Source organism: Colossoma macropomum, unplaced genomic scaffold (genome assembly GCF_904425465.1).
Source record: "Colossoma macropomum unplaced genomic scaffold, Colossoma_macropomum, whole genome shotgun sequence".
NCBI classification, from domain to species: Eukaryota; Metazoa; Chordata; class Actinopteri; order Characiformes; family Serrasalmidae; genus Colossoma; species Colossoma macropomum.
The window spans coordinates 13,519,689-13,544,478 of NW_023494790.1; the positions used below are offsets into that span (position 1 = coordinate 13,519,689).

The following is a 24,790-nucleotide window of genomic DNA, read 5'->3' on the forward strand; positions in this document are numbered from 1 at the left end:
AACAAGTTAAGCTTTGCCCAAACAAATTGATTTGTTTTTGCTCAATGCAGGCATGCTTCTGATTTCAAATGAGGCCTCCACACTTCTTTAACAATATTTCCCTGGTTTACTGAAGTACAGACATCAAGACTATCTGCAAAATGGACAGCCTACTAAAAAATGTATGCAAAATGTGTTAATTTTTTATTTTAAACAATTATCGGAACAGCAAAGCCCTACTCATACCCAAAACCCAGAATATTATTGGAATACTTTTAATGGTAATCCTCTAGCTTTGCATTATTATAATATGCAGTCTATAAACAATCTTTCAACAGGATCCACCTGTTCATACTTGCCATGAAAATCTCAGTAATCAGGACACAACATGAAGCATGAAAGGCCAATGGCTCACTCATGAATCATGTACAAACTCAACTCCAAAACATTTAGGACAGTGAAATGCAAATAAAAACAGAAAGCAGTAATTTGTAAATTCACTTTAACCTGTATTACACTGGATCTGGGGGGCAGGAGGAGTGCTGGAGCGAGGTGTTGATTGCTGCTGATCATTGGTGCTTAAGCACTGCAGTTGCATTAGATGGCATAATTAATAGAGTGTCCATTCTCCACAATGCACTGCCACACCACAATGCATATTGTCAGTTTTGCACTGCGCTATCACAATTTCATGATGCATGTCATCTCTATATTCAATGTTCTTCCTTGCAAACTTTGTTATATATAAAAAGTCTGTGTGCGAAATGTCTTCTCTCCTAGATATACTACGATCAACTGTGAGTGGTATTATTGAAAAGTGGAAGCGTTTAAGAACCACAGCAACTCTGTGACTCGATAACTGCAGAGCTCCAAACCTCCTCTGGCATTAACATCAGCACAAAAACTGTGCGCCAGGAGCTTCATGGCACGGGTTTCCATGACCAAGCAGCTGCATGCAAACATTACATCACCAAGCACAATGTTGAGCGTCAGATGGAGTGGTTTAAAGCACGCTATCACTGGACTCTGAAGAGGAAACGTATTTTCTTGAGAGTGACGAATCACGCTTTTCTATCTGGCAGTCTGATGAACGAGTCTGGGTTTGGCAAATGCCAGGAGAATGTTACCTGACTGCATTGTGCCAAGTGTAAAGTTTGACGGAGAAATCTTAATGCTTCAGTACACCAAGACAGTTTGGGCAATTGTAAGCTTTGGGATTGTGCCCCAAAGTTTGATGTGAAAGATCCATAGTGTGTGTGTGTGTGTGTGTGTGTGTGTGTGTGTATATATAGTAAAAAGCTAGTCCAAATACTCCAAAACATGCAATCATGCTTGAGAATAGAAGGAGCAGCATTCAGGAAAATCATTAAAGCTTAATCCTTTATGAGCAAGGACGGGTTGAGGCTTGCCATTTTGCCAAAAAATGCGTTAACGGCTTGAGAATTACGTTCCCCAATGAGCAATGGGAAGAATTTTTTCAGGTATTTTACCCTATACGGCGCAAAATCTCATCAAAAGGTTTAGGGAATCTAAAACAAATCACTGTGCATAAGGAGCAAGGCTGAAAAACAGTATTGAATGTCTGTGACCTTTAATCCTTCAGATGGCACTGCATTAAAAACTGACATGCTTCTGTAATGAATGTGACCACATGAGCTTGGGAATACTTCAGAAAACACTTGTCACTAAACACTGTTAGTCGCGGTATCCACAAATCCAGAAATGCCTCCGACTTCTCTGGACTGAAGCTCATCTGAGAAGGACTCATGCAAAGTGGAAATCCGACTGTTACCAACGCAAGTTCAAAAGCTAGCATCTGTCATGGTATGGGGAGGCTGTTAGTGCCAATGGCTTAGGTAACTTGCACATCTGTGAAGGAATCGTTTGTTTCAAGAGGTACATGTGCATATTGAAGCAACATATGCTGCCATCCAGACAACACCTTCTTCAGGGACATCCCTGCTTATTTCAGCAAGACACCAAGCCACATTCTGCACGTGTTACAACAGCATGGCTTCGTGTTACGAGAGTGCAGGTGCAAGACCAGCCTGCCTGCAGTCCAGACCTGTCTTCTGCTAAAAAATATGACGCATTATGAAGCGCAATATATGACAATGGACTGTGAAGATAATTAACTCTGAATAGTTCTCAGCTGCATTATTAGAGCGAGGCGAAGACAAAAAAGGTGAGATGTGGTGCTTTTCCACCGTCTACAGGCTTTAACTTCTGTTTGGCACTGCTGCCATGGTAACACTGAATAATGCCACATGTGCAGTGGAAAAAAAGCATACAAATTCTGATCTGAGCGTTCACATTAAGTTTGCACGGCCATGAATTGGATACATACCCGATCTAGGACCACATGTGAAAGTGGCTCAGGTCGGATTTCAAAAAATCAGATTTGCATGTCCACACAGCTCTGAAAACATCAGATCTGAGTCACATCAGGCAAAATCAGATTTGTGCCACTTCAACCTGGTAATGTGAACGTAGCCTTAAAGGCTCTTGCATATAGCATGATACCCATATTTTTCACATCAAAATGCTCTGTTATCTTCACCGATACTTTCCAAAACCACTACAGCAACCAGCAACTGTAAACCTTTTGCACACCATATCACGTGTGTCTCCGACGTGGACTGAATAAAGAATGAAGGGTCAGTCATGAGTGTCGTGACACACAAATCCACCAGTTACACATGGTGAGAGGCAGATGAAGTGTATCTCAACCCCTCTTCATAGCCTCATAACTCGTGTACATGTCAGTCGTGTACAGAAATCGTACATAGAAACACTAAATTTGAGTTCATGGACCTTTAACCCAGAGGGTTAAATATCATGTCTTTGTACTGTTTTCAAGTGAATACAGGTCAAAAGAATTTGCAGATCTTTGCTGTCTGTTTTTATCCACAGTTTACCCAACAGAATAAAAAATCCTTTCTCTGCCTGTTAAATAAAATATGTTTGCTGCTTTTAATCCTTTCAATCAACTGACAGAGAATGTGTTATATATGGTCCTATACAGAACCTTTTTGAAAATGGGTCTCTTTGAAAATGGGGACAATGGTTCTTCTACAGTTACAAGCTTGACAATGTAACAATAGAAGAACACTTTTTATTGATATACAGAACCATTTTCAAAAAGAAAACCATGTTTGCCATCAGTCTGAAGAAAAAATTCACCACGCATTAAATGGTTCTATATAGAACTCACAGTTCTAAATACAACCATTCCCTTTGCGAAAGACCCTTTGAAGAAACATCCTTTTTAAGAGTGTAAGCCAATGCTAGGGGCATAGTTAGGATAGTAGCAAGGTGAGGCAAAACACCCATGAGAACATGAATCTCAAGAAATACAAACATGGAAAATGGCAAAGAGCAGACACATAATATGCTAGGACAAAACTGGACACAACAAGAGCTTGAACTAGGCAAGAGAAAGAGCTAGACTAAGACTAAACATGATAACAGTAAACAAAGAAAATGGTTCAGGGGCCCTAAGCAACCGTTTACACTGCTTAACACTACTTATACTATCTTACAGCTCAAAATGGCCCAGCCTGCACAAGACCTAGCATAATTAAACTTAAAAAAAATTAAACTAGGTAAACTGCGTCAAGATAACCTGACTTTACCAACGTTACCAGCTTGTATTCACACTAAACTTTCCCCTCTAATCACTGTTAAATTTCCTCAGAATAGTACATGTGTGAAGGGAATCAAGAATACTGTGTTCCAGGGGCAACCCCTGATCACCACATATGACTGGTAGCAACCAATCTAGAACAGCTGAAGATACTCACCTAACAGCAATAGTTGGCCTCAAGAAAAGCCCAAGGTGATTGCCCTTGGGGCAAAAAAAAAGCCCCAGGATGAAGAATGGAAAGAGAGTGCATATCCTGCATTAGTCAGTATGTCTTTTTTACCTCTCTAATCCGTGTATAATAAAATGATGCTAAAAATACTGCTGTACTCAAGACTCCAGGATATCGAAAGTCAAGACGACAGAGCTTGATTCACTTGAAGAAAAACATTGTGTCATGTACATGTGCAGAAAAAATGACCTGAAAACTACTTGTCCTGAGAATAGGAAAAAAGACACCTATTAAGAACTCAAGGACAAGAGATTGTGCAAAGGTTATTTATCTTGTTTACTAGAAAAGACACTGAACTCACACTTTTTAAAGGCCCATACCATAATCCATATAAAGCACTGGGTTATATTACTGGTTAATGTACAAATTGGTTAAAACACAGTACCTTGCATTCATATTTTTAAAGGTAACTTTTTCTATACGCTCTTGCTTCTGTCCCTTTTAGCATGCTTATCAACTTAAATAAGCAGAATACACAGAAACCCACGTCAGGCATCTGCCAATATGTATATATGTGTTAATGGCTTCATCGGACTCCAAGAATGACATCAATCTCAGTCCAGAAGAGTGCAATCCTAGGAAAAATGCAGCAAAAATACCTTCAAACTCTGAGGCTGAAAAATACAACCCACAGGGAAGTATTATATTGAAAAATATCTATGGAAAAATAGGCTCATTAAATATGAAGTTGTCTGCGGGTGATCTAAATACATAATGTCATTGTTATGATATATATAAAGTATAAATAATACATACATGCAGTATATATCAGCACTCCCACTGCAGGAAACAACTTCATATTTAATGAACACACTTTAAAATAAGTAGGCGGCAATGCTACTCAAATTACAGTTAAGATTCTGGACCTGATGCCTTTTGCAGCAGTTTCAGCTGCAAACTGGAGACATTCTGCTTGCGTTTTACGTATAAAAATGGCATACAACCCAAACATGCAGTTTATGGGCCGTGTGCATGGAAAAAACGCAAAATGCATTTTCATTTGAGTGAGGTTTGTGTAAAAAATGTGTGGGGATATTACAAGTGTGGTAGATTACATATTCACTCCACTCAATTTACTAAAGTCGAGCAACTTTGTGTCAACCAGTTTGCGCCGATTTTCCTCCACCTTTCAAAACCAGGTGTAAATTTGTATTAGGGTCTAAAAAGATGTGTTGTTGAGAGACTTTCTTTAAAAGCAGCAGCAGACACAGCGGCTAGACAGCGACATCAGCCTTGTGGTGAAAGTATATTTACCAAAAGTTGAACACTGTATAAGCTCTTAGAACCAGATGAGAACGCACAAGAGAAGATGCAGTGCAAAATATGATAGAATGTTTTGGTGGGAAAGAATCTTATTTTTTAATTTTATTCTTAACACTCTCAATTTTGTCACTAAATTTTTTCTTTCTGTTTTGTCACAAGCTTGTTGACTGCTCCATTACTTCTCTGCTTCTGTTAAACTCTGCTCCTCACAAGTGAGCAGTTAGTAAGAGGGGCTAGTTTGCATGATAAGCTGCAGTCTTAGTAACTGAACATTAAATTCAGGCACATTGTGGACACATACTGCAGTCACAACAAGAGATATTTTGCACTTCTCCTGCGCTCGTATGCACACCTGTCCCTCTATGTTGTACATTAAGCTGTATTACTTTATACCTTCAGAGGAGAGATGCTTGGTTGTGTCTCTTATTCGGAGATTAGCACTATAACTGTCTAGGTGAAAAGCTGGAAGACCCATTGGGCTACACTCTACTCATTCCCTCTCAAGGCTCCAACTGTTACCCAAGAGCAATCTGTCCAAGCCACACAGATGGAGGAAAAGGACATTAGAGTCACCTGTAAGCCTTCAGGAGAACAACCTCAGAGTGCAAAACAGACAGTGACATGGAGAGGTGATCATGCAAGCATCCTCGCTACATAATATAACACAGACATGTGCTTCAGTGAACTGTATCAAAAGCCTGCCAATTAAATGTTTTGCTCACAAGCTAGTTACTTCTCACGCATGTTAAAGTTGTAGTACTAGTACTAGTTGTAGTACTTGTAGTACTAATTCCAGCCAGTTAGCTCATTAGAAAATATGAATTAAAGAACTAGGTGTATTTTTTACTAGTAGAGGCAATAGTTTGCATGACTGGTAACAATTGAGTGAGTTGGTGATGCTTTCATCAGTACAGCGCCACCACATCCAATCTAGTTCATGGGACCAGTGACCAGTGACCAGAGGCAATAGTAGATGAAAAAAATGTGCCTCTGAAGTAGCTGAGTTACAACTAAATGGGTGAACAACCACGGCAGACGTACTAACCTAGTGGCTATCTAGCTACAGAGATAAGTTAACTAGATAACATTAACTTTCAGACTATACAAGTGCCCTCTCTGGTAAGCATGTATAATAACTGTGTGCTTTTTTGGTCATTTATCAAGATCTGTTTTAGCGAGACAAGGAACAGAGCTTGTGCGCTCCAAGTTAATGAAGTTACCTTATTTAAAAAGTACAATTATATGAGACTTTTGTGGCAGCCTTTGAGGCACTACGTTATACAATTGTAACATATTGATGTTATTGTGCTGTTTTTACAATGGACTGGCAGAAAAAGAATAACGCTGGTCTTTTCTGTTGAAAGGTTTTTGAAATGACTTTTTCTGCTGTTTTCTTCTGTTCTTTTTGTTTGATTCTGCCAAAGTACCAGAGTTTGCAATACATATATGTCAGCTACTCATTATCCACCCCCTCACATAAAGTGACTGCTTTCCTTCTGCTCAAGTCCCAGCTAAAACTTTAAAGCTAAAGCTTTTCTAAATTTTTTTTAACAGTGCTTGTTTAAGGTTCATTACACTGTTTTTTGTGGCGTAGCTAGATTCTGCCTCCTACTTGTATTGTTGCAGTATCCTACTATATGTGATTAGCAAAATGTGCATTTTCTCTTCAGAGAGTAACATTAAAAATAGGAGTTTTTAGGCTAATATATACTAATCAGCTAGCATTATAGCTTCCGAGCCAGCTGACGCTATATTGGCAAATAGATCGAACTTCTAAAAATTGTTACCAAAGCAGCATAACAGTACACCAGTTTACAGTTCAGTGCACTTATTGGTCAAGCACTAGTACTTGGTGACTGTAATAATATTGCATATAATGCAAGACGAAGGAAAAATTCCAACTGAAGCCAGACACATATTCACTGCTTTGATATTTCATCATTATTGAGTTTCATAAGACCCATGATGCATGTCAACAAATGTCTTTGCTCTGGGTGGTCCAGTAAAAATAGGGAATTATGTCAGGTTCTGAGCTCATGAGTTCATAGTAAGTAGGTAGCATAGAAGGTAAAGTCACAGTAGTTCACAGTGGCAAAAATTTTTGTCTGCTTTGTGAAAAAAAAAAACAACAGGTCTGGTTTCAGCTGAAACATAATTACACTGTGACTCTTATTAAAAGACACAGTGTGATAATGTTTTAGAACCTAGTGGTGAGTTTTTTCCCCAAATTAATTGAAGTTAAATTCGCATTCATGTTGCCTTATTTAATCACTGAGCGGCTGGCCCTGAAATGTTTTTGCACGAGCCTGGTGGAGTTACAAGGTAATAAAGTGGCCAGTGGGTGTATACACACGTGTGTGCACACACGTTTTTATGTCCGTTTTTATCTCCAGTCTCCCACTGTGCAACACCAGCACACCACGTACACTATCCATGTAGCATGGCTGCATAGCCACATATCTCATAGCCACATACTTCTTTTTGATCCTATGAGCATCTACAGGCTAAGCTTCCAGCTAGAGGGGAATGTTTCATCCACATATCAGTTCAAGTCCACACATACACACAGACTTACTCTTGGTGTGAGGAGCCCAGTGGCATGTACAATGTTATTTATGGATCATTACACTAAAGCACTCAGCACTACACTCCACTCTTGCATAAACACCAGTGTAGATTTGTGGTCCATGATTTACAGACCTTAACTCTAAAACTGTTTTGACAGTCTATGAAATGCAAATAAGAACTCTTTGTTTGTTTATTTTTTATTAGCATTTCACACACTTCCCCGACTGTTTGAGCTAAGCTCATCCGTAGGTCTGTGCTGAAACCTCACTGAAATCTGTCTGTTTCTCTTCCTCTCGCACTGTCATCAGTTTTAGGAACATGCTGTCTCTGCCCCCTCATCATCACCATTACATTTATATCGTTTTATAGTAAGTCCTCTTGATTGACTGTATTAGAAAGGTGGGTCCTTGGTAGGACTTTCTTATGAAGGCTCCTCGTTTGTACTACATAATGCAAAACAGAATGGTTTGCCTAGACCACTTTGTCACATCATCAGTATGAAATCTGATACAGAAAAAAAAACTCTGAATACTAGTAAGCTGACAAGCAAAACATTAATTTATTTGTAATTAACAGCATGCCATTCGGCAAGCTAAATACTGCTTAGCTAAGTTTTTATGCCCTGGATTCAATTCACACCCTCTTGAACAGAAACACTAAAGAAAGAGCATACTGTATATTTGACTATACATTTTACTGACCTTTTGAAACACGTAGTATAATTTGCATAGCACCTTTACCGTTAGTACTGGCAACTTAATTGGATAAGTCTAGGAATCCTAGTTGGTGGTTTTGTCGTCATTATTTGTGTCTTTATAAGTGTGTGCAAAGGATTATGGGTGACTCAAGGATACTCTTGTCGTGTCCTTAAAAAACTGTCAGAATATATTTTTTAGCTTCATTCTGAAGGTTCTGATAGAAATAGCCTTCAATGACGTAAAATGCAGCCCACCTAGGCTACACCCTAGCTTTTGGAACACTGCTTGTATGTACGAATACAATTCTAAGTAGGGTGGCATTTCAGTTGTTAATCATTTTTGCAATGTTAGCCTTTGAGGTACTGATATCACAGAAGGTGAAATACGTAGGTGAGTTTCAAACCAATTTTGCCATGTTTATTGTGTACGTGTCCTCTGCTCAAGAGTCCAATGGTGGTGTTCTTTACACCACTCCAGCTGATGCTTGGCATTGTGCATAGAAATCTGAGGCTTGTGTGTGGCTGCTAAGCCATGAAACCCAATCCAGGAAGCTCCTGACATACAGTTCTTATGCTTACGTTGCTTCCAGAGGCAGTTTAGAACTTATATAGTGAGTGCTGCAACTGAAGACAGCCAATTGTATGTGCTTATGTGGTATACTGCTTCATGGCCCAGCTGATGTTGCTCCTAGACGTTTCCACTTCACAATGATAGCACTTAATAACACCAGGGCAGGTCTAGCAGGGCAGAAATTTGACTTGTTGGAGAGATGGCATCCTATGACAGTGCCAGGTTGAAAGTCAATAAGCTTTTCAGTATGATCCATTCTACTGCCACTGTAATTATAGTATTTTGTATATCTTGCAGCCTACCACTGTACCTGCAGTGGATTTTAACAGCGCTTCCTGAATTTGTGTTAATAAACAGACTGTGTACTTTCATCCTACTTCTGTGACTTTTCCTTCTCACTAGATGATTTATCTCCCACATCCAGCATCAGTTTATTCAGCTCTATTTACCTTGATCACCAAGTCGAATCGCTGGTGCTGCTCACGACTGACAGGCTGCAGCAGCCTCAGCTCAGCTGTGCTGCTGTTCAAGGAGAAGTACTCTGCATAGGACGCAGGTTTGCCTGCAAAAGAGGGGAGAGAGAGGGATTAATAAAATGACAGACTTTCATAAAAGTGAATTAGAAATGAAATGTTTTTCTTCTCAGACAGAATATTCAAAACACTTAATACAATATTGTAGAATGTCCCCCACCTCCTCTCCCACAGGACATTATCACAGATGATCACAGAGAAAAAGAATGCATCAATAAATAACAGAAAAAAAACATGATGGGAATAAATAATAATAATAATAATAATAATAATAATAATAATAATTCAACATTATAATAACACACAGGAGTTTGTTACTGGAAATAATGAGCCATTCTGGCTTTTCACAGTTTCAAAATGCACTCCATGCTATTTATTTCATTTCATTTTATTCCATTTATTTCAGTGCAGCCACCACTCACTACAGACAGGATAAGGGGTAATGTGCTATTACACAAAAGGTAAGGCAAATGAAGATTATTTGTATAACGCATTTCATACACTGCAGTAATTCAAAGCACACTACACAGACAAGGACAGCAGGATAAGCAAAAATGTATAAAAAGTAAATACAACCCCAATTCCAAAAAAGGGACGCTGTGCAAAATGTAAATAAACATGAATAAAAACAGAATGCAATGATTTGCAAATGTCATAGACCCATATTGTATTTGCAATAGTACATAGAACACATATCAGGTGTTGAAAGTGAGACATTTTACCATTTCATGAAAAATATTAACTCATTTAGAACTTGATGGCAGCAACGCATCTCAAAAAAGTTGGGACAGGGCCATGTCTACCATTGTGTAGCATCCCCTCTTCTTTTAACAGTCTGTAAACGTCTAGGAAGTGAGGAGACCAACTGCTGGAGTTCTGGGAGAGGAATGTTGTCCCATTCTTGTCTGATGTAGGATTCTAGCTGCTCAACAGTCCTCAACAGCCATGCTGTTGTGATGGATGCAGTATGTGGTTTAGCACTGTCTTGCCAAAATATGCAAGGCCTTCCCTGAAAGAGACGCTGTCTGGATGGGAGCATCTGTTTTTCTAAAACCTCTATATACTGTTCAGCATTGATAGTGCCTTTCCAGATGTGTAAGCTGCCCATGCCATAAGCACTAATGCAACCCCATATACCATCAGAGATGCAGGCTTTTGAACTGTGTGCTGATAGCAAGCAGGATTGTCCCTCTCTTCTTGAGTCTGCAGGGTTTCCAAAAAGAATGTCAAATTTTGATTTATCTGACCACAGAACAGTTTTCCATTTTGCCTCAGTCTATTTTAAATGAGATTTGGCCCAGAGAAGACGGCGGCGTTTCTGGATTGTGTTGGCATATGGCTTTTTCTTTGGATGATACAGCTTGAACTTTTTTTGTTTTTAAACAGCATTTGTGTTAACGGACAATGATTTCTGGAAGTGTTCCTGAGCCCATGCAGTGATTTCCAGTACAGAATCATGCCTGTTTTTAATGCACTGTTGTCTGAGGGTACGAAGATCACAAGCATCCAATACTGACCGTCGGCCTTGTCCCTAACGTACAGGGATTTCTCCAGAATCTCTGAATCTTTTGATGATATTATGTACTGTAGATGGTGAGACATCCAAAGTCTTCACAATTTTATGTTGAGGAACATTTTTCTGAAATTTTTCAGTTTTTTGCAGATTGGTGAACCTCTATCCATCTTTGCCTCTGAGAGACTCCGCCTCTCTAAAATTCTCTTTTTATACCCAGTCATGTAAGTTGGTTGCAAATTTCTCCTGCAGCTGTTTTTTAATAGTACCAATTAATTTTTCAGCCTTTTGTTGCCCCTGTCTCAACTTTTTTGAGATGCGTTGCTGCCATCAAGTTCTAAATGAGTTAATGTTTTTCATGAAATGGTAAAATGCCTCACTTTCAACATCTGATGTATGTTCTATGTTCCATTGTGAACAAAATATGGGCCTATGGGATCTGCATCACTGCATATTTTTATTTGCATTTATTTACATTTTACACAGTGTCCCAACTTTTATGGAATTAGGGTTGTATTACAATCTTCTGATATTACAAAAGTTTTAAGAAACTGGAGTGATGTGCTTCTTTCTCTTAGTCCTGGTTAAGAATCTAGCAGGAACAATTCCTGAACAAAACAGCAGCTTTTGTTCTGCTGTGTTGATACTGAAAAATAGAAGGCCATTGTGGTTCACACTATGGTCTGACTTTCCTGCCAGCAGGCTTGACTCACCCTGTTGCTTGAAACCTGTGGGCATGCTGGATCAACACAACTCCCCCTCACCCACCCCCTTGAGCCTGCTGCTACATTGCCGGGTCTCATCTCAGAGCTCCACGGGTGGGCCTGTATTCCCCTCCCGCTGCACTGAGAGACCCGTCATGCTTATCTGAAAATCACTGTTTCCTCTCGGGAAAGGGCCTGACCCACTAGCATGGCCTGAACAGAGAGCCCAGAGACAGGCGCGATGCTAGTAACAGGCTCTGGTAGGCCAAGGCCCAAGCCCTTCACTGAGCTCTTCACTGGCTCACTCCGTTGTGCAATTTAAGTTTGTAAATGCATTACTGCATGTTTACGAATGAAAATAAAACTATTACTGATACAACTCCTGTTTTTACCTTGTTAGTTCATGTCCCTGTTCATGTTAAGCATAATTCATCAAACTATACCATTTAAATGACATTTTTTTTCATTAATCATCGATCAAATTGCAGTGACTTTTGGCCGCCTTGAAAATGTCTTCTGAGCTTTGATTACATTACTGTGCACCAGTAGTCGAGGATAATAATATTAACCATCTGAACCAAGCCTAACAAGCAGCAACACAGCTGTGTTTACCAATGTCCATAATGTTTTTCAAAGATTTTTCATATGAGAACTGTGACAAAATTGTCTACACTAGGCCTGTGCTGGTAAGAGAGTCCTCTTATTCAGCTAACTGTGTGAAAATAACAGCGGTAAAGAGTTAAATTGGGTTAAGGGGTACTTTTGCTTTACTGTTTTGTCCTGTAATTTTTCAACAGTCCAGAATGTAAATAAAAATAGAAAGCAATGATATGCAAATCACGTAAACCATGTTTTTAAAGAAAAATACCACAAAGACAACATATCAAATGTTGAAACTGAGAAATTTCATTGTTTTTTGAAAAATATATGCCCATTTTGAATTTGATGACAACAACACGTTCCAAAAAAGTTGGGACGGGGGCATGTTTACCACTGTGTTTCACTTCTTCACTTCTTCATTTAACAACACTCTGTAAGCGTTGGGAACTGAGGAGACCAATTGCTGTAGTTTTGAAAGAGGAATGTTTCCCATTCTTGCTTGATGTAGGATTTCAGCTGCTCAACAGTTCGGGGTCTCCTTTGTCGTATTTTTCATTTTATAATGCGCCAAATGTTATCAGTGTGTGACAGGTCAGGACTGCAGGCAGGCCAGTTTAGCACCCGGACTCTTTTAATACCGAGCAATGCTGTTGAAATACATGCAGAATGTGGTTTGGCATAGTCTTGCTGAAATAAGCAAGGCCTTTCCTGAAAAAGACGTTGTTTGGATGGCAGTATATGTTGCCAAAACATGCATATATCATTCAGCATTAACAGCGCCTTCACAGACGTGCACCTTACCCATGCCATGTGCACTAATGCACCCCTATACCATCATGAATACTGGCTTTTGAACTGTGCACTGATAACAAGCTGAGTGGTCTTTATGCCCGGAGGACACAGGGTCCATGATTTACAAAAAGAATTTCAAATGTTGATTTGTCGGACCACAGGACACTTTTCCACTTCCCCTCAGTCCTTTTTGAATGAGCTCAGGCCCAGAGAAGGCAGCGGTGTTTCTGTATGCTAATAATATATAGTTTCTTCTTTGCGTTTTTGAGTTTTAATTTGCATTTGTGGATGCAGCGACCCAGACTGATTTCTTTGAGATGTCATCTGTAATAATGTACTTGGAGCAGCTGTAAATTTTAGAATATCCCACTGGAGATTCTGCACAGTAACTTTACTGAATGTCTCTCTTGCAAGTTTGTGACTCATTGCCAAAGGCCTTTACATGCGTTTGCATTAGTAGGAAATCAGTAGTAAAGTATCAAACTATTAATAGATTTCTTCTGTTCTGTTTTTGCTAAAAGGAATGCAACTCCTCATTTTCATAGGTTTATCATTATTTAAAACGCACCTTGTAACTCTTATAGTAAGCAAGCCGTAGGCATTACTGCGCTAACTCTATAAACTTGCGTAGTCATGTTTTACAACACGCCCTTGCGTTCCAGCTTCCCAGAGTTTGAAGGCAGAATAGTACCAGAAAACGTGATGTTATGTGGATGATAATTTAGTTACAAATGTACCTTAACAAATAAGGTACATGGAGTAAATAAAGTGTATTCATGCCATCTTACTAAATAATTTATATAAACTTTACATATACTTTATGTAGCTTATCAACATAATTTTACGTAAGTACATAAAGATTTTGGGATGTATTTGTGGTAATTGTTTTGCTGACTATTGACATCCAGTGTTTGATAGCATGCGTAGCCTAGCAGCTCCAATTCAATACCAAAGAAGCAAAACTTGGACACCAAACGCGTCTTGGCTGATCAACTGCATTTGAAGTAAGTGGAAAGTCATGTAAATTTGATTTTTTACCAAACTATTCCTTTTAAAATAGCTAGCTAATTTCATGAATTGAAATGGACAACCTGATGGAGGAACTAAAGAGAAGCCATGAAGTCATAGCAATGAAGTCCACAACCCCCCAGAAAAAAGAAAAAAACAAAAACACAAAAGCACAATTTCTCAAATTGCTGGCAACCCTAGGCACACCTCATTCTGAAATCATAGCACCACCACAGCACAAACAGCCAGAAAAAACCTACCGATGAGGATGGAGTAGATGATGCCTGGCCGATCAGAAGGAGGCTGGATGTTCCTGTCCTGATCCACAGCCTGGATTGGGGGGGTCACATTTACTGGGTTCACTCGGCTCTGTTGGAAACAGGGGAAATAAAGAGGCTTGTTTTGTTGTTTTGTTACTATTAAATGAGACTCATGGCACATTTCCGCCTTTTTTCTGATCCTGCCAAGATGAAAGGCTAGAACAGGAAGTCACCAGTGATTAAAATCTTTTCTCTGTTCACTGCGAAGGTACTTCAGAACCTTTGATTCAAACAGCAGCTACAAGGACATTACGGCATCGCGCTGTCACATCTCCAAGGCTGTGAGGCTAACACATGCACGGCTGTTGCAAAATTTCCAAGAAAAAAGAGAAAAAAAATCCAATCATGCAAAACTCTCCAGAAACCCACACTTTTCTCACCAATACTTTTCAATTAAGACAAGCAACAGTGAAGTAATATTAAACATCTACTGACTAATACTTTATATTTCACAACACTCAGCTTCATGATCATCAAAGAACATTTTTTAGATATGAAGAGCACTTGTCTTTTCAAAATGAAGGCTAAAAGCACATTCTGAAACTCTTTTAGGCCAAAAGTGATTTACACACCTGAAAGGTTTGAGTGCTGATGAGTGCTGACATCCAAACAAGCAGATAAAATGTGTGGGCTTTGTCATTATTCCCAAACTACTAGGTCACTAATATCATCAAAGCAAATGCTTTCCTCAAAATAAACCTGCTTAGTCTTTTAGCCTTTCCCCCTTTCATGGTAGCCATAATATGCAATTTCCACCTGTTTTGAAGGTCCTTCTGTTTTCGCACCATGCTGTTTATTTTCTTCAATAATGATGGGAAATATGACTTCCAAAACCAGAAGCAAATTGGATTTTTGCAAGCAAGCAAGTAAGCAAGCAAGTCCACATTTATAAACAGTGTTTTATTGTGTATAAATGCTATTTTTATTGTGACAGTTGTACACTGTTTTTATGTATAGAAAGTTCTCATCCCTCCCACTTCACCTCTCATTGCTCACTAGCAGCAACACATTTCATACACAGTCATCAATGTTTATCACTTAAAAAATGTTAGAGTCAATTTCCATCCTGCCAGCGGAATGGCCATTAGGACCCCCTGCAGAGTGAGGTTAAAAGTCAAGAGTTATTACCATTACCATGTTATTACCACACCCAAAGTGGCCCAGGGGCAGATTTAGGATGTAATGCAATACAAGTATTCGGAATATGTATTCAGAATACAGAAATGAAGTATCCAGATTCAGTATTCTGTATCCGTATTCAAGTATTCTGCCCAAAAGTTACATTTTGTAAAAGCAGTGTTCAAAATACAGTTACTTTTTACACTTTACTAGAATACCTTTAGAATACCAATCCACTTAAAAAACACATCAAAGTCCAGAAGCTTTTTTGTAAATGCTGACATTCCTGCTAGATAATGAGCAGACTGATAAAGCAATGATGAGCTAGTTACTTATCTTAGTGTTACTGAGCTCTTTTGAGGGATGATCAAACTGAATAGTCTCCTTAGTAGTGGGCATGTTCGTGAGTGATAAGCTTAGCATTAGCAGTGTTGTACTGGATTCGTGCTAGGGGGATTATGAGAGCAGCGCTGGATGAAAACATGTGATGAATTCTGGAACTTCATTAGAATGATAAGCAAAATCTTCATGCAACATATTAACAGAGGAATTTCATGAAGAAAAACAGTAATTGTGTGAATAAATTCAAAATTACAGCAGCAGATTTTTTCCCATGTATTTCAAATTTATGCTGAATACATTACTTTTTATTTATTGTATTCGAATATGTTACTAAACACATTTAGTACAGTCTACTCTGTAATCAGCCTTTGCTACTTTTTCAAAGTATCCTGCCCAACTGTGCCCAAGCTGTCTCATGAGCATGTTTGATTTGGCCCACCAGAAAGTTACCTCAGCCCCACCCCCTCACCCAATGAGAGAATAAATATATTTGTATACTATATATGACTTATTACATTTTACCTTTCTTTTGGAAACAAAATACAATGCAAAAGTATAATTATGATCACAATACCTTCTTTATATGTGTATCGTTTTGTCTTTTTGGCCATTGGCCCACCACAAACATTGCACCTTCGCTTCCAACAACAAAAGGTTTAAGCAACCCAGTGCTATACTATTTAAATGCAATTACACAGCTACATAATTAATTGCATTCAATGTACAATCTGCATTGACAGGTTTGAGGAGGGCCGCCAAAAGTGAGGCCAGTGGGCCAAACTCGGTCTGCTTGCACATCTGATTTGGCACACCAGAAGGTTGCCCTAATTCCCCCACCGCCTCACCCAATGAGATGACCCACATAGTTGTCACTAACCCTTATACAGTTGTAATAACAAACATGTAGCTACCAGTTATGAGCTAAAGAAAGAATAAGACAATGTTCATAACAGGCACATGGATAAGAGGACATTTAGGGACCACTGGGGTGAAGAATAACATTTCAGAGACAAAACAGTATGTAAGGAAACCATCAAACGCACAGAACAAACAACAATTGCACAGGAAAATATAAAACACGAAGATGCAAAATCTGATTTTCTATCAGAACCCCACAGAGCAGGTGCTATTTGTGTGTTGGATCATCCTCAGCACTGCAGTGACACTGACATGGTGATGGCATGTTATTGTGTGTTGCACTGGTATGAGTAGATCTCATTGTCGCTGCTGGACAAAGAATGATCCACTAACCAAAAATATCTAGCCAACAGCACCCTGTGGGCAGTGTCCTGTGACCACTGATGAAGGACTAGAGAATGACCAACACAAACTGTGCAGCAGAATCAGCTGAGTTACTGTCTCTGACTTTACATCTACAAGGTGGACCAACAAGGTAGGTGTGTCTTACAGAGTGGAAAGTGAGTGGAAATTGTTTAAAAACTCCAGCAGCACTGCTGTGTCTAATCCACTCATATCAGCGCAACACACTAAAACGCCACCACCATGTCGGTGTGACTGAAGTGCTGAGAATGCTCCACCACCCAAATAATACCTGCTTTCTGGTGGTCTTGTGGGGGTCCTGACTACTGAAGAACGGTAAAAAGTAGCTAACAAAGTATGCAGTGAAACAGAACCCCAGACACTCAAAGCCTGGTCCTGTTGAGCTACCTTCTTGCACACTGTAGTTCCAACCTGTATCCAATAAGCTGCCCCGCCCACTCTAATACATCTGATCCAGCCAATCAGGGACTTGGGAAGAGGTATTTTAGCTGCAGCTGGTGCGGCAAATTGTGGCTGGAACTAGGCTCTGCAGGAAAGTAGCTCTCTAGGACCAGAGTTGGAGACCACTGGACTACAGTCTGTAATTGTAGAACTACAAAGTGCACCTATATAGTAAGTGAGCTTAATAAAATGGACAGATACAAGGACGTGTACGTAATGAAGTGGCCAGTCTGTGTGGTCTATGAGAATCTACATACATGTCTCGGTCACTTGAGCCATGAACTTCAGATATTTGACTGCAACACCTGAGCCTAAACCTCCTCGCCATCACTTACGAGCTCTGTAGGCTGCTCTTCTCACCTCTTTTGCATGGCTGTGCAGAATCACAAACACCAAGTCTGGGTGCAATCTCGGCAGCCAGTAAATAAGCAGCTCATCTATAATTCAGCCTGCCCTAGGAAAACCTAAAATGACACCCATTAAAAAGGGAAAGCGAGGGTAAACCAAAGGATAACCGGGGTGGAAAAAAAAAGAAAAAAAAACAAAGCTTCGAAGAAAGCTCCTCTGCAAATCAGCAATGAGCAGGCCCATGCTAATCCTCAATGCTAAGTGCAGCTAAAGTGCAGCTCAGCTGCAGCCATGCCATATGCCTGTGTGCGAGGCGGGCATTAGGGACAGGCGTTGACGACCAAAGTCCCTGACAAGCTTAAACGGGAACTTAAGGCAGGGAGCAGTTGAAGACCACTGGGGGATTGCCATTGTGGAAAAGGGGGGTTTACAACGAGTCTGGTTACACATGGAGTTACTTTGTGAAGGTGAACAATAGCAAGATTCAACTGTACAAATGCAGTCTAGCACACTTTAACATGGCATATAATATGATTGACACTGTAGGTCAGCGATGCACAGTATATGCTCTTAAAATAGAATTCCCAAGATTTTTCTAAATTTCAAGATAATTTAACAAAAGAAAGTTACTACACATAAGGGTTATGAATACGCTGAGACATTTTATATGGTTTCATATCCAATAAGCTGCCCCACCTCTTGCTTAACTCTAATACATCTGATTCAGAGTTGGAGACCACTAGACTACAGTCTGTAATGATGGTATATATGATGCATGACAGTATATATGGTAGTTTGGCAATAAGCTTTTGGTTTAAAACATTTTAAAATAAATTTATGGTGCAAAGTTACATGCAGGGTGTTCTAAGGTGCACACACACACATACATATTTTCTAAGCCGCTTGTCCTCCTGGGTCGCAGAGGGTGCTGGACCTATCCCAGCACTTAAGGCAAAATAGTACCCAATAACACTTTACAACTTTACATGTTACAACTATTGTATTATTATCAACATTACATAAAACCTCTGAAAGCATATGTAGGTCCACTGGTCATTTTGAACTGTAAATAAAATGACAATTTTTCTCTTGTAGACACCATGACCCCAGGTTCCTACCACTGTAAATAAATCCAAGTTGGTAAATTTCACTCAATGAACCATTTCACACAATAAACCACTTCAATTGAATATGTTTACATATCGATTCAACTATGAAGCTTTAAAAATGTTTGTATAACATTAATGGCAAATATTAACAAACGCTTCAGCCAAAAATGCTAATTGCTAATGTTAAATAGAATTATCAATGAAACAGCCCATATCATGGACAACTACATTTTCCAATCATGTAAACATGGCATTCACTGCCAAGTCCATGTGTGTTAAAAAACTTAAAGCCACACAAACATACATACATCATCTAAACCGCTTTTCCTTCTGGGTCGCGGTGGGGTGCTGGAGCCTATCCCAGCTGTCATTGGGCGGAAGGCAGGATACACCCTGGACAGGTCACCAGCCCATCGCCGGGGAAACAGACAGACATACACAGTCACACTCACACACTCACACCTAGGGGCAATTCAGCATGTCCAATCAGCCTGGCTGCATGTTTTTTTTTTGGACTGTGGGAGGAAACCGGAGTACCCAGAGGAAACCCACGCAGACACGGGGAGAACAGGCAAACTCCACACAGAAATGACCCCGGTCGCCCGGCCGGGAATCGAACCCAGGCCATTCTTGCTGTGAGGCGACAGCGCTACCCACTGCGCCACCGTGCCGCCGCCACACAAACAGTACCAGTCAAAAGTTTGTCAAAACACCTTCTCATTCAAAGTTTTTTCTTTATTTTCATTATTTTCTACATTGCAGATTAACATTGAAGACATTAAAACTATGAAGGAACACATATGGAATTATGTAGTAAACAAACCAGAATATGTTTTATATTTTAGATTCTTCAAAGTAGCCACCTTTTGCTTTGCTAACAGCTTTGCACACACTTGGCATTCTCTCAGTCAGCTTCATGAGCCAGTCACCTGGAATGGTTTTCCAACTGTCTTGTTCCCAGGAGTTCCCAGAGGTGCTGAACACTTGTTGGCTGCTTTTCCTTCACTCTGCAGTCCAACTCATCCCAAACCATCTCAACTGGGTTTTGATGGCAATGGTCAAATTTCGAACTGTACCACGAGCCCTCTGAGCTTCGAGTACAGCTCGGCTTGACCCGCCATCCTTCAAGGCGCGCGGAAGGCAAGCATCAAGACTGTTCTCTGTGCTGGCACCCAGGTGGTGGAACGAACTCCCACTGGCTGTCCGTACAGCAGAGTCTCTCGCTGTCTTCAAACGCAGACTGAAGACACATGTGTTTATAAAGCACTTAAATGAGCACTGAATTAAGTATTGATTGATTGATTGATTGATTGAGCACTGAATTAAGTATTGATTGTAATGTATTGTACAGCACTTATGTATTGTATTGTATTGCACTGCTCTGTGTTTAACTCTGTTCCTTTTTCTCTAGGTGTCAATGACTTTCTGATTCTAGCAGTATCTCAGCTCAGGACTGGCTTCCTCTCTAACCTATTGGTAACTAGTGAAGATACTTTCTCTGGATAGACTCTACTTCTTGGTCAGATAGCCCTTACATAGCCTGGAGTTGTTTTGTGGTCACTGTCCTGTTGAAAAACAAATGATGGTCCCACTAAGTGCAAACCAGATGGGATGGCATGTCTCTGAAGAATGCTGTGGTAGCCATGCTGGTTAAGTGTGCCTTGAATTTCGAATAAATCACCAACAGTGTCAACAACAACAACAAAGCACCCCACACCATCACACCTCCTCCTCCATAAAAACCATCCGCACACCTTTTTTGTGTTTCACAAAGACATGGAGGGTGGAACCAAACATCTCAAATTTCGACTCATCACACCAAAGCACAGATTTCCACTGGTCTAATGTCCATTCCTTGTGTTTCTTGGCCCAAGCAAGTCTCTTCATCGTCTTGTTCTTCCTCAGTAGTGGCTTCTTTGCAGAAATTCGATCATAAAGGCTTGATTCACACAGTCTCCTCTGAACAGTTGATGTTGAGATGTGTCTGCTACTTGAACTCTGTCAAGCACTTACGCGTACTTCAATCTGAGGTGCCGTTAATTTGTTGTTTCTGAGGCTGGTAACTTTAATGAACTCTGCAGCAGAGGTAACTATTGGTTTTACTTTCCTTTCTCCTTAGTTTGGTTTTCGTGACTGCACCTGAGGTTACATTCAAAGTTTCTTGCAATTTTCCAGATTGACTGACCTTCATGCCTTAAAGTAATGATGGTCTGTTGTTTCTCTTTACTTAGTTGAGTGGTTCCTGTCATAATATGGATTAGAAAAGCAGTCAATTAGGGCTATTCACTGTGTAGAACTGTGTACCAACCCTATCTCTGCACAACACAACTGATGGTTTCAAACACATTAAGAAGGCAAGCCATTCCACAAATTAACTCTTGAAAAGACACACCTGTTAATTGAAAACCATTCCAGGTGACTACCTCATAAAGCTTATTAAGAGAATGCCAAGTGTGTGCAAAGCTCTAATCAAAACAAAAGATGGTTACTTTGAAGAATCTAAAATACAATACATATTCTAGTTTGTACTTTTTTGTTTACTAAATAATTCCATGTGTTTCTTCATAGTGTTGATGTCTTCAATATTACTCTACAATGTATAAAATAATAAAGATAAAGAAAACACAGTCACAGCAGTCTTTATTTCTGGAAGCCCAATTTTTTGACCGTCAATAGAGGCATCGTGTTTCTTTTTTTTTGGACCAGGTAGTAGACGCTTTGTACTCTTGATAGCACACTGTGCATGTAAGGACAGCACTGCAACCTTTACCGTGAGCTGTGAAGGTGCTTAGACCAATGAAACACCAAAACAGCTGTACAAACATCAGATAAAACACCAGATCACAACGTGACAGTGTAGTGGTAGCTTATGAAATCATATAAAGTGATGATATTTTTAAAGTGTCCATGATAACAATATTGTGTGTTAAATGTTGTAGTATGCTTTATTACTGAATTTCAATATAAATTACAGTTGTATATAGTTATATGAGCCCATAAAGTGCTGTTAAACTAAAACTATAGGATTCTGTTTTGATTAAATTATCACCTTGACAGACGTTAAATTTTCACATGCATCGGGCCCAAAGTAAACTGAATACAGTTGTATGCAAAAATTTGGAAGCTCCAGGTCAAATTATATATTTTGTTGATTTTCTATGGAAAAAAGTGAGCATATCCCCTGCAGGAAACACACTTCTGCACATTTAATACACAATTACAGTCTATTTGCTGAATTTAACATTGAGAAAAAATAAAACAATAAATCTAGCCTGTGCAGAAGTTATGGCACATTTTATTTTTTATGTCTTACTTTTCATCCCAATATGTTAAACTCGGTTAAGCAAATACATAGACACAGCAGAAAAAATAGCAGAAAATGCCAGTGTTTTGTAAAGGATGTGTTACCATAGAAAATTAACTAAACATCTGACCAGGGTGTTCAAACCTTTGCATACAATTGTATGCAGAAAAAAGCCAGTAATAACACTTGAATTCTTAAGGTTAAAAACAAAAGCTATCAGATCCCAGTAAGCATCATACTATGTGATTCTCAGTAGCTTTGCTTTGTTATTTGCCACAGTAGTATTATTTAGTGAAGTGTTCCTTTAAACAATGCTTTCAAAGAATATCCATGAGAGCTTCCCTTGACTTCATCTGCTCAAACATGAGAAATATGACCACACATTGATGCATCCAGTGAGAGAATGATACTTGGAAGCCTCCAGCTCTGCTTGCTGCATCTCCAAGCACAACAGGCAGCAGCTGCAGCAGCTGATCTCAGACCAGCCTGGTTGAAATTTATCTCTCCAAGGTGCTGCGTAATCCCCAACCCCTGCAATTACAAAGCCTGCTGTAAATCACACATCCCGCCATGTCCTCCAGCGCCAGATTGGCCATGATATCCTCTCAATCACTCATTATCTACAAAAAACACCAGGCCGGTACAGTCAGCAAGGAGTGTGATATACTGCTCAAAACTGCCCGACAGCATTGCCCATGCAATTAGTCACAGCTTCAATGCAACTAGTTTAGAACCGGCCTGTGTTTGTTTTGGATAAAACGTTGTGTCTGTATGAAGACAAGTGACTTTGCTTTTCCGGCTCCATTGTTGTAGAGTAATGCTTGCTGATTTGGTTTGGTGTGAGGAATGAACACAATAAACGTAATGAGACAAAACAAGCATCACTGACTGGGGGTTTACCCTAATCTATTTTCCACCAACCAATAAATCCTCATTTGAAAATCGCTCAAATTAATCTTTGCCCACTTTGTTCCCTCGACAGTAACCACCCCTGACAGCAAAGCTGGGTAATAATGCCTAAGCTGTAAACGTATGTCTGACTTAAGCAGCTGAGAGATGACACCTTTGCAGCTCCACTTTCGCCTCATTTATACCTCTGCAATAGCAGAAGCGCACGTATTGAGATGCTAGATTGGTTCAGTTGAATAAGGAAGCGCTCCATTCTGCACTTCAGCACATTAACTGGCAAAGATGGCATCTCAGAAGGGCTGACGTAATGACCGCCACACTGCCTCCTCTCCTAAAGAGACTTCTCCACTAATATGACCTCAAGCACTAGTTCCTTTTGTAATGCCTCATGTTTCTTGTCAAGGACAAGAAAAGGCCCTTTCTAGATCCAGCATAAAAAAACCCAGTTCTACATCTTTTGGAGTTTTAATTTAATTATGATTCAAATTTGGTGAATAGAATATGTTAAATTGACACAATTTTTGTTAAAAGAAGTAAGCTGTGAAGGTTACGTTTAGGGTAAGGCAGCTGCGAAGAAAACATAACATTTTATTCATGTGCAAACAATTGATGCATTTAAATCATGTACATTTTTTCCACTGTATAATTTTATGCAACAAAAACAGTCTCTGGCAGGTGGCTGAGCCCCAGACATCAAGAGTTACAAGAGGAGGCGTGAGGCTGGCGCCCAAGCCCAGAGTGCCGTTGAGAGCCACAAGGCTCTCAAGGCAACATCAGGCCAGTGCCTGAGCCCCGAGAGCCACCTACTGAGCCCCGCCTCCTGTTCTGCAGTGGGGCCACTGCACTACATCTGACGTTCAACCCTGGTGGCTATGCTGCTGCTTTAAAAGGAGCAGAGAGTGAAGGGAAAGAAAGAGACGGTCATCAGAGCAGGAGTGGATGGACTTAAGAGCTGAAAAGCTTGTGCTGGGAAAAACATCACAAAGTAAAATGCCACAGAAAGAGGTGGGGCTTTGGTTTATTTGTGTTGACTGTATGTCTAAGATTTAAAAGTAAAATGCTTGCTGAGACTGTCACTTATGCCTCCTGCATCCTTCCTCCTCCCAGGGTAGCATATGGCATGCTACACAGACGTAATTTAGTTTCATGTTTTACGTTCCAGTATATATGTGTTGGTTCTGTGCGTAACTGCCTCCTCCACTTTCCTCCATATTGTTTGTGGGACGGGAGCTGCTCCTGATTTGATGATGATCTTTATGAGCCGCTTCATGATGGACTCATGAAAAACTTTCTTCATGAAAGTCACACAGACTTGTTGATGTGGTTTTGGCGGTATGATGGTTACAGTATGATAGTTACACTATGAACTATAAAAATGACTGTTGGAAGCCATCTTGGACAACAGGGTCTATATTCACTGCTGATCTAGAATCAGTATTTATCACAATAGCCTTTATAAATATGGAAGAATCTCATCCAAGATCAGTCCTGTTGTGTACACCAGTCCACAAAAG

At 39.8% G+C, this 24,790-nt stretch overlaps 1 protein-coding gene across 1 annotated transcript in view; it reads right to left on the bottom strand.

The window, feature by feature from the left end:
- The window catches only part of pcdh15b (protocadherin-related 15b), a 302,478-nt gene that overhangs the window by 186,406 nt on the left and 91,282 nt on the right, over positions 1 to 24,790 (bottom strand). Inside the window, exons 10-11 of the mRNA XM_036572205.1 lie at positions 14,364 to 14,472; positions 9,403 to 9,515 (exon numbers count right to left, since the gene is read on the bottom strand). Of these exons, the coding sequence (XP_036428098.1) occupies positions 9,403 to 9,515; positions 14,364 to 14,472 (222 nt within the window). The remainder of the gene's footprint in view (positions 1 to 9,402; positions 9,516 to 14,363; positions 14,473 to 24,790) is intronic.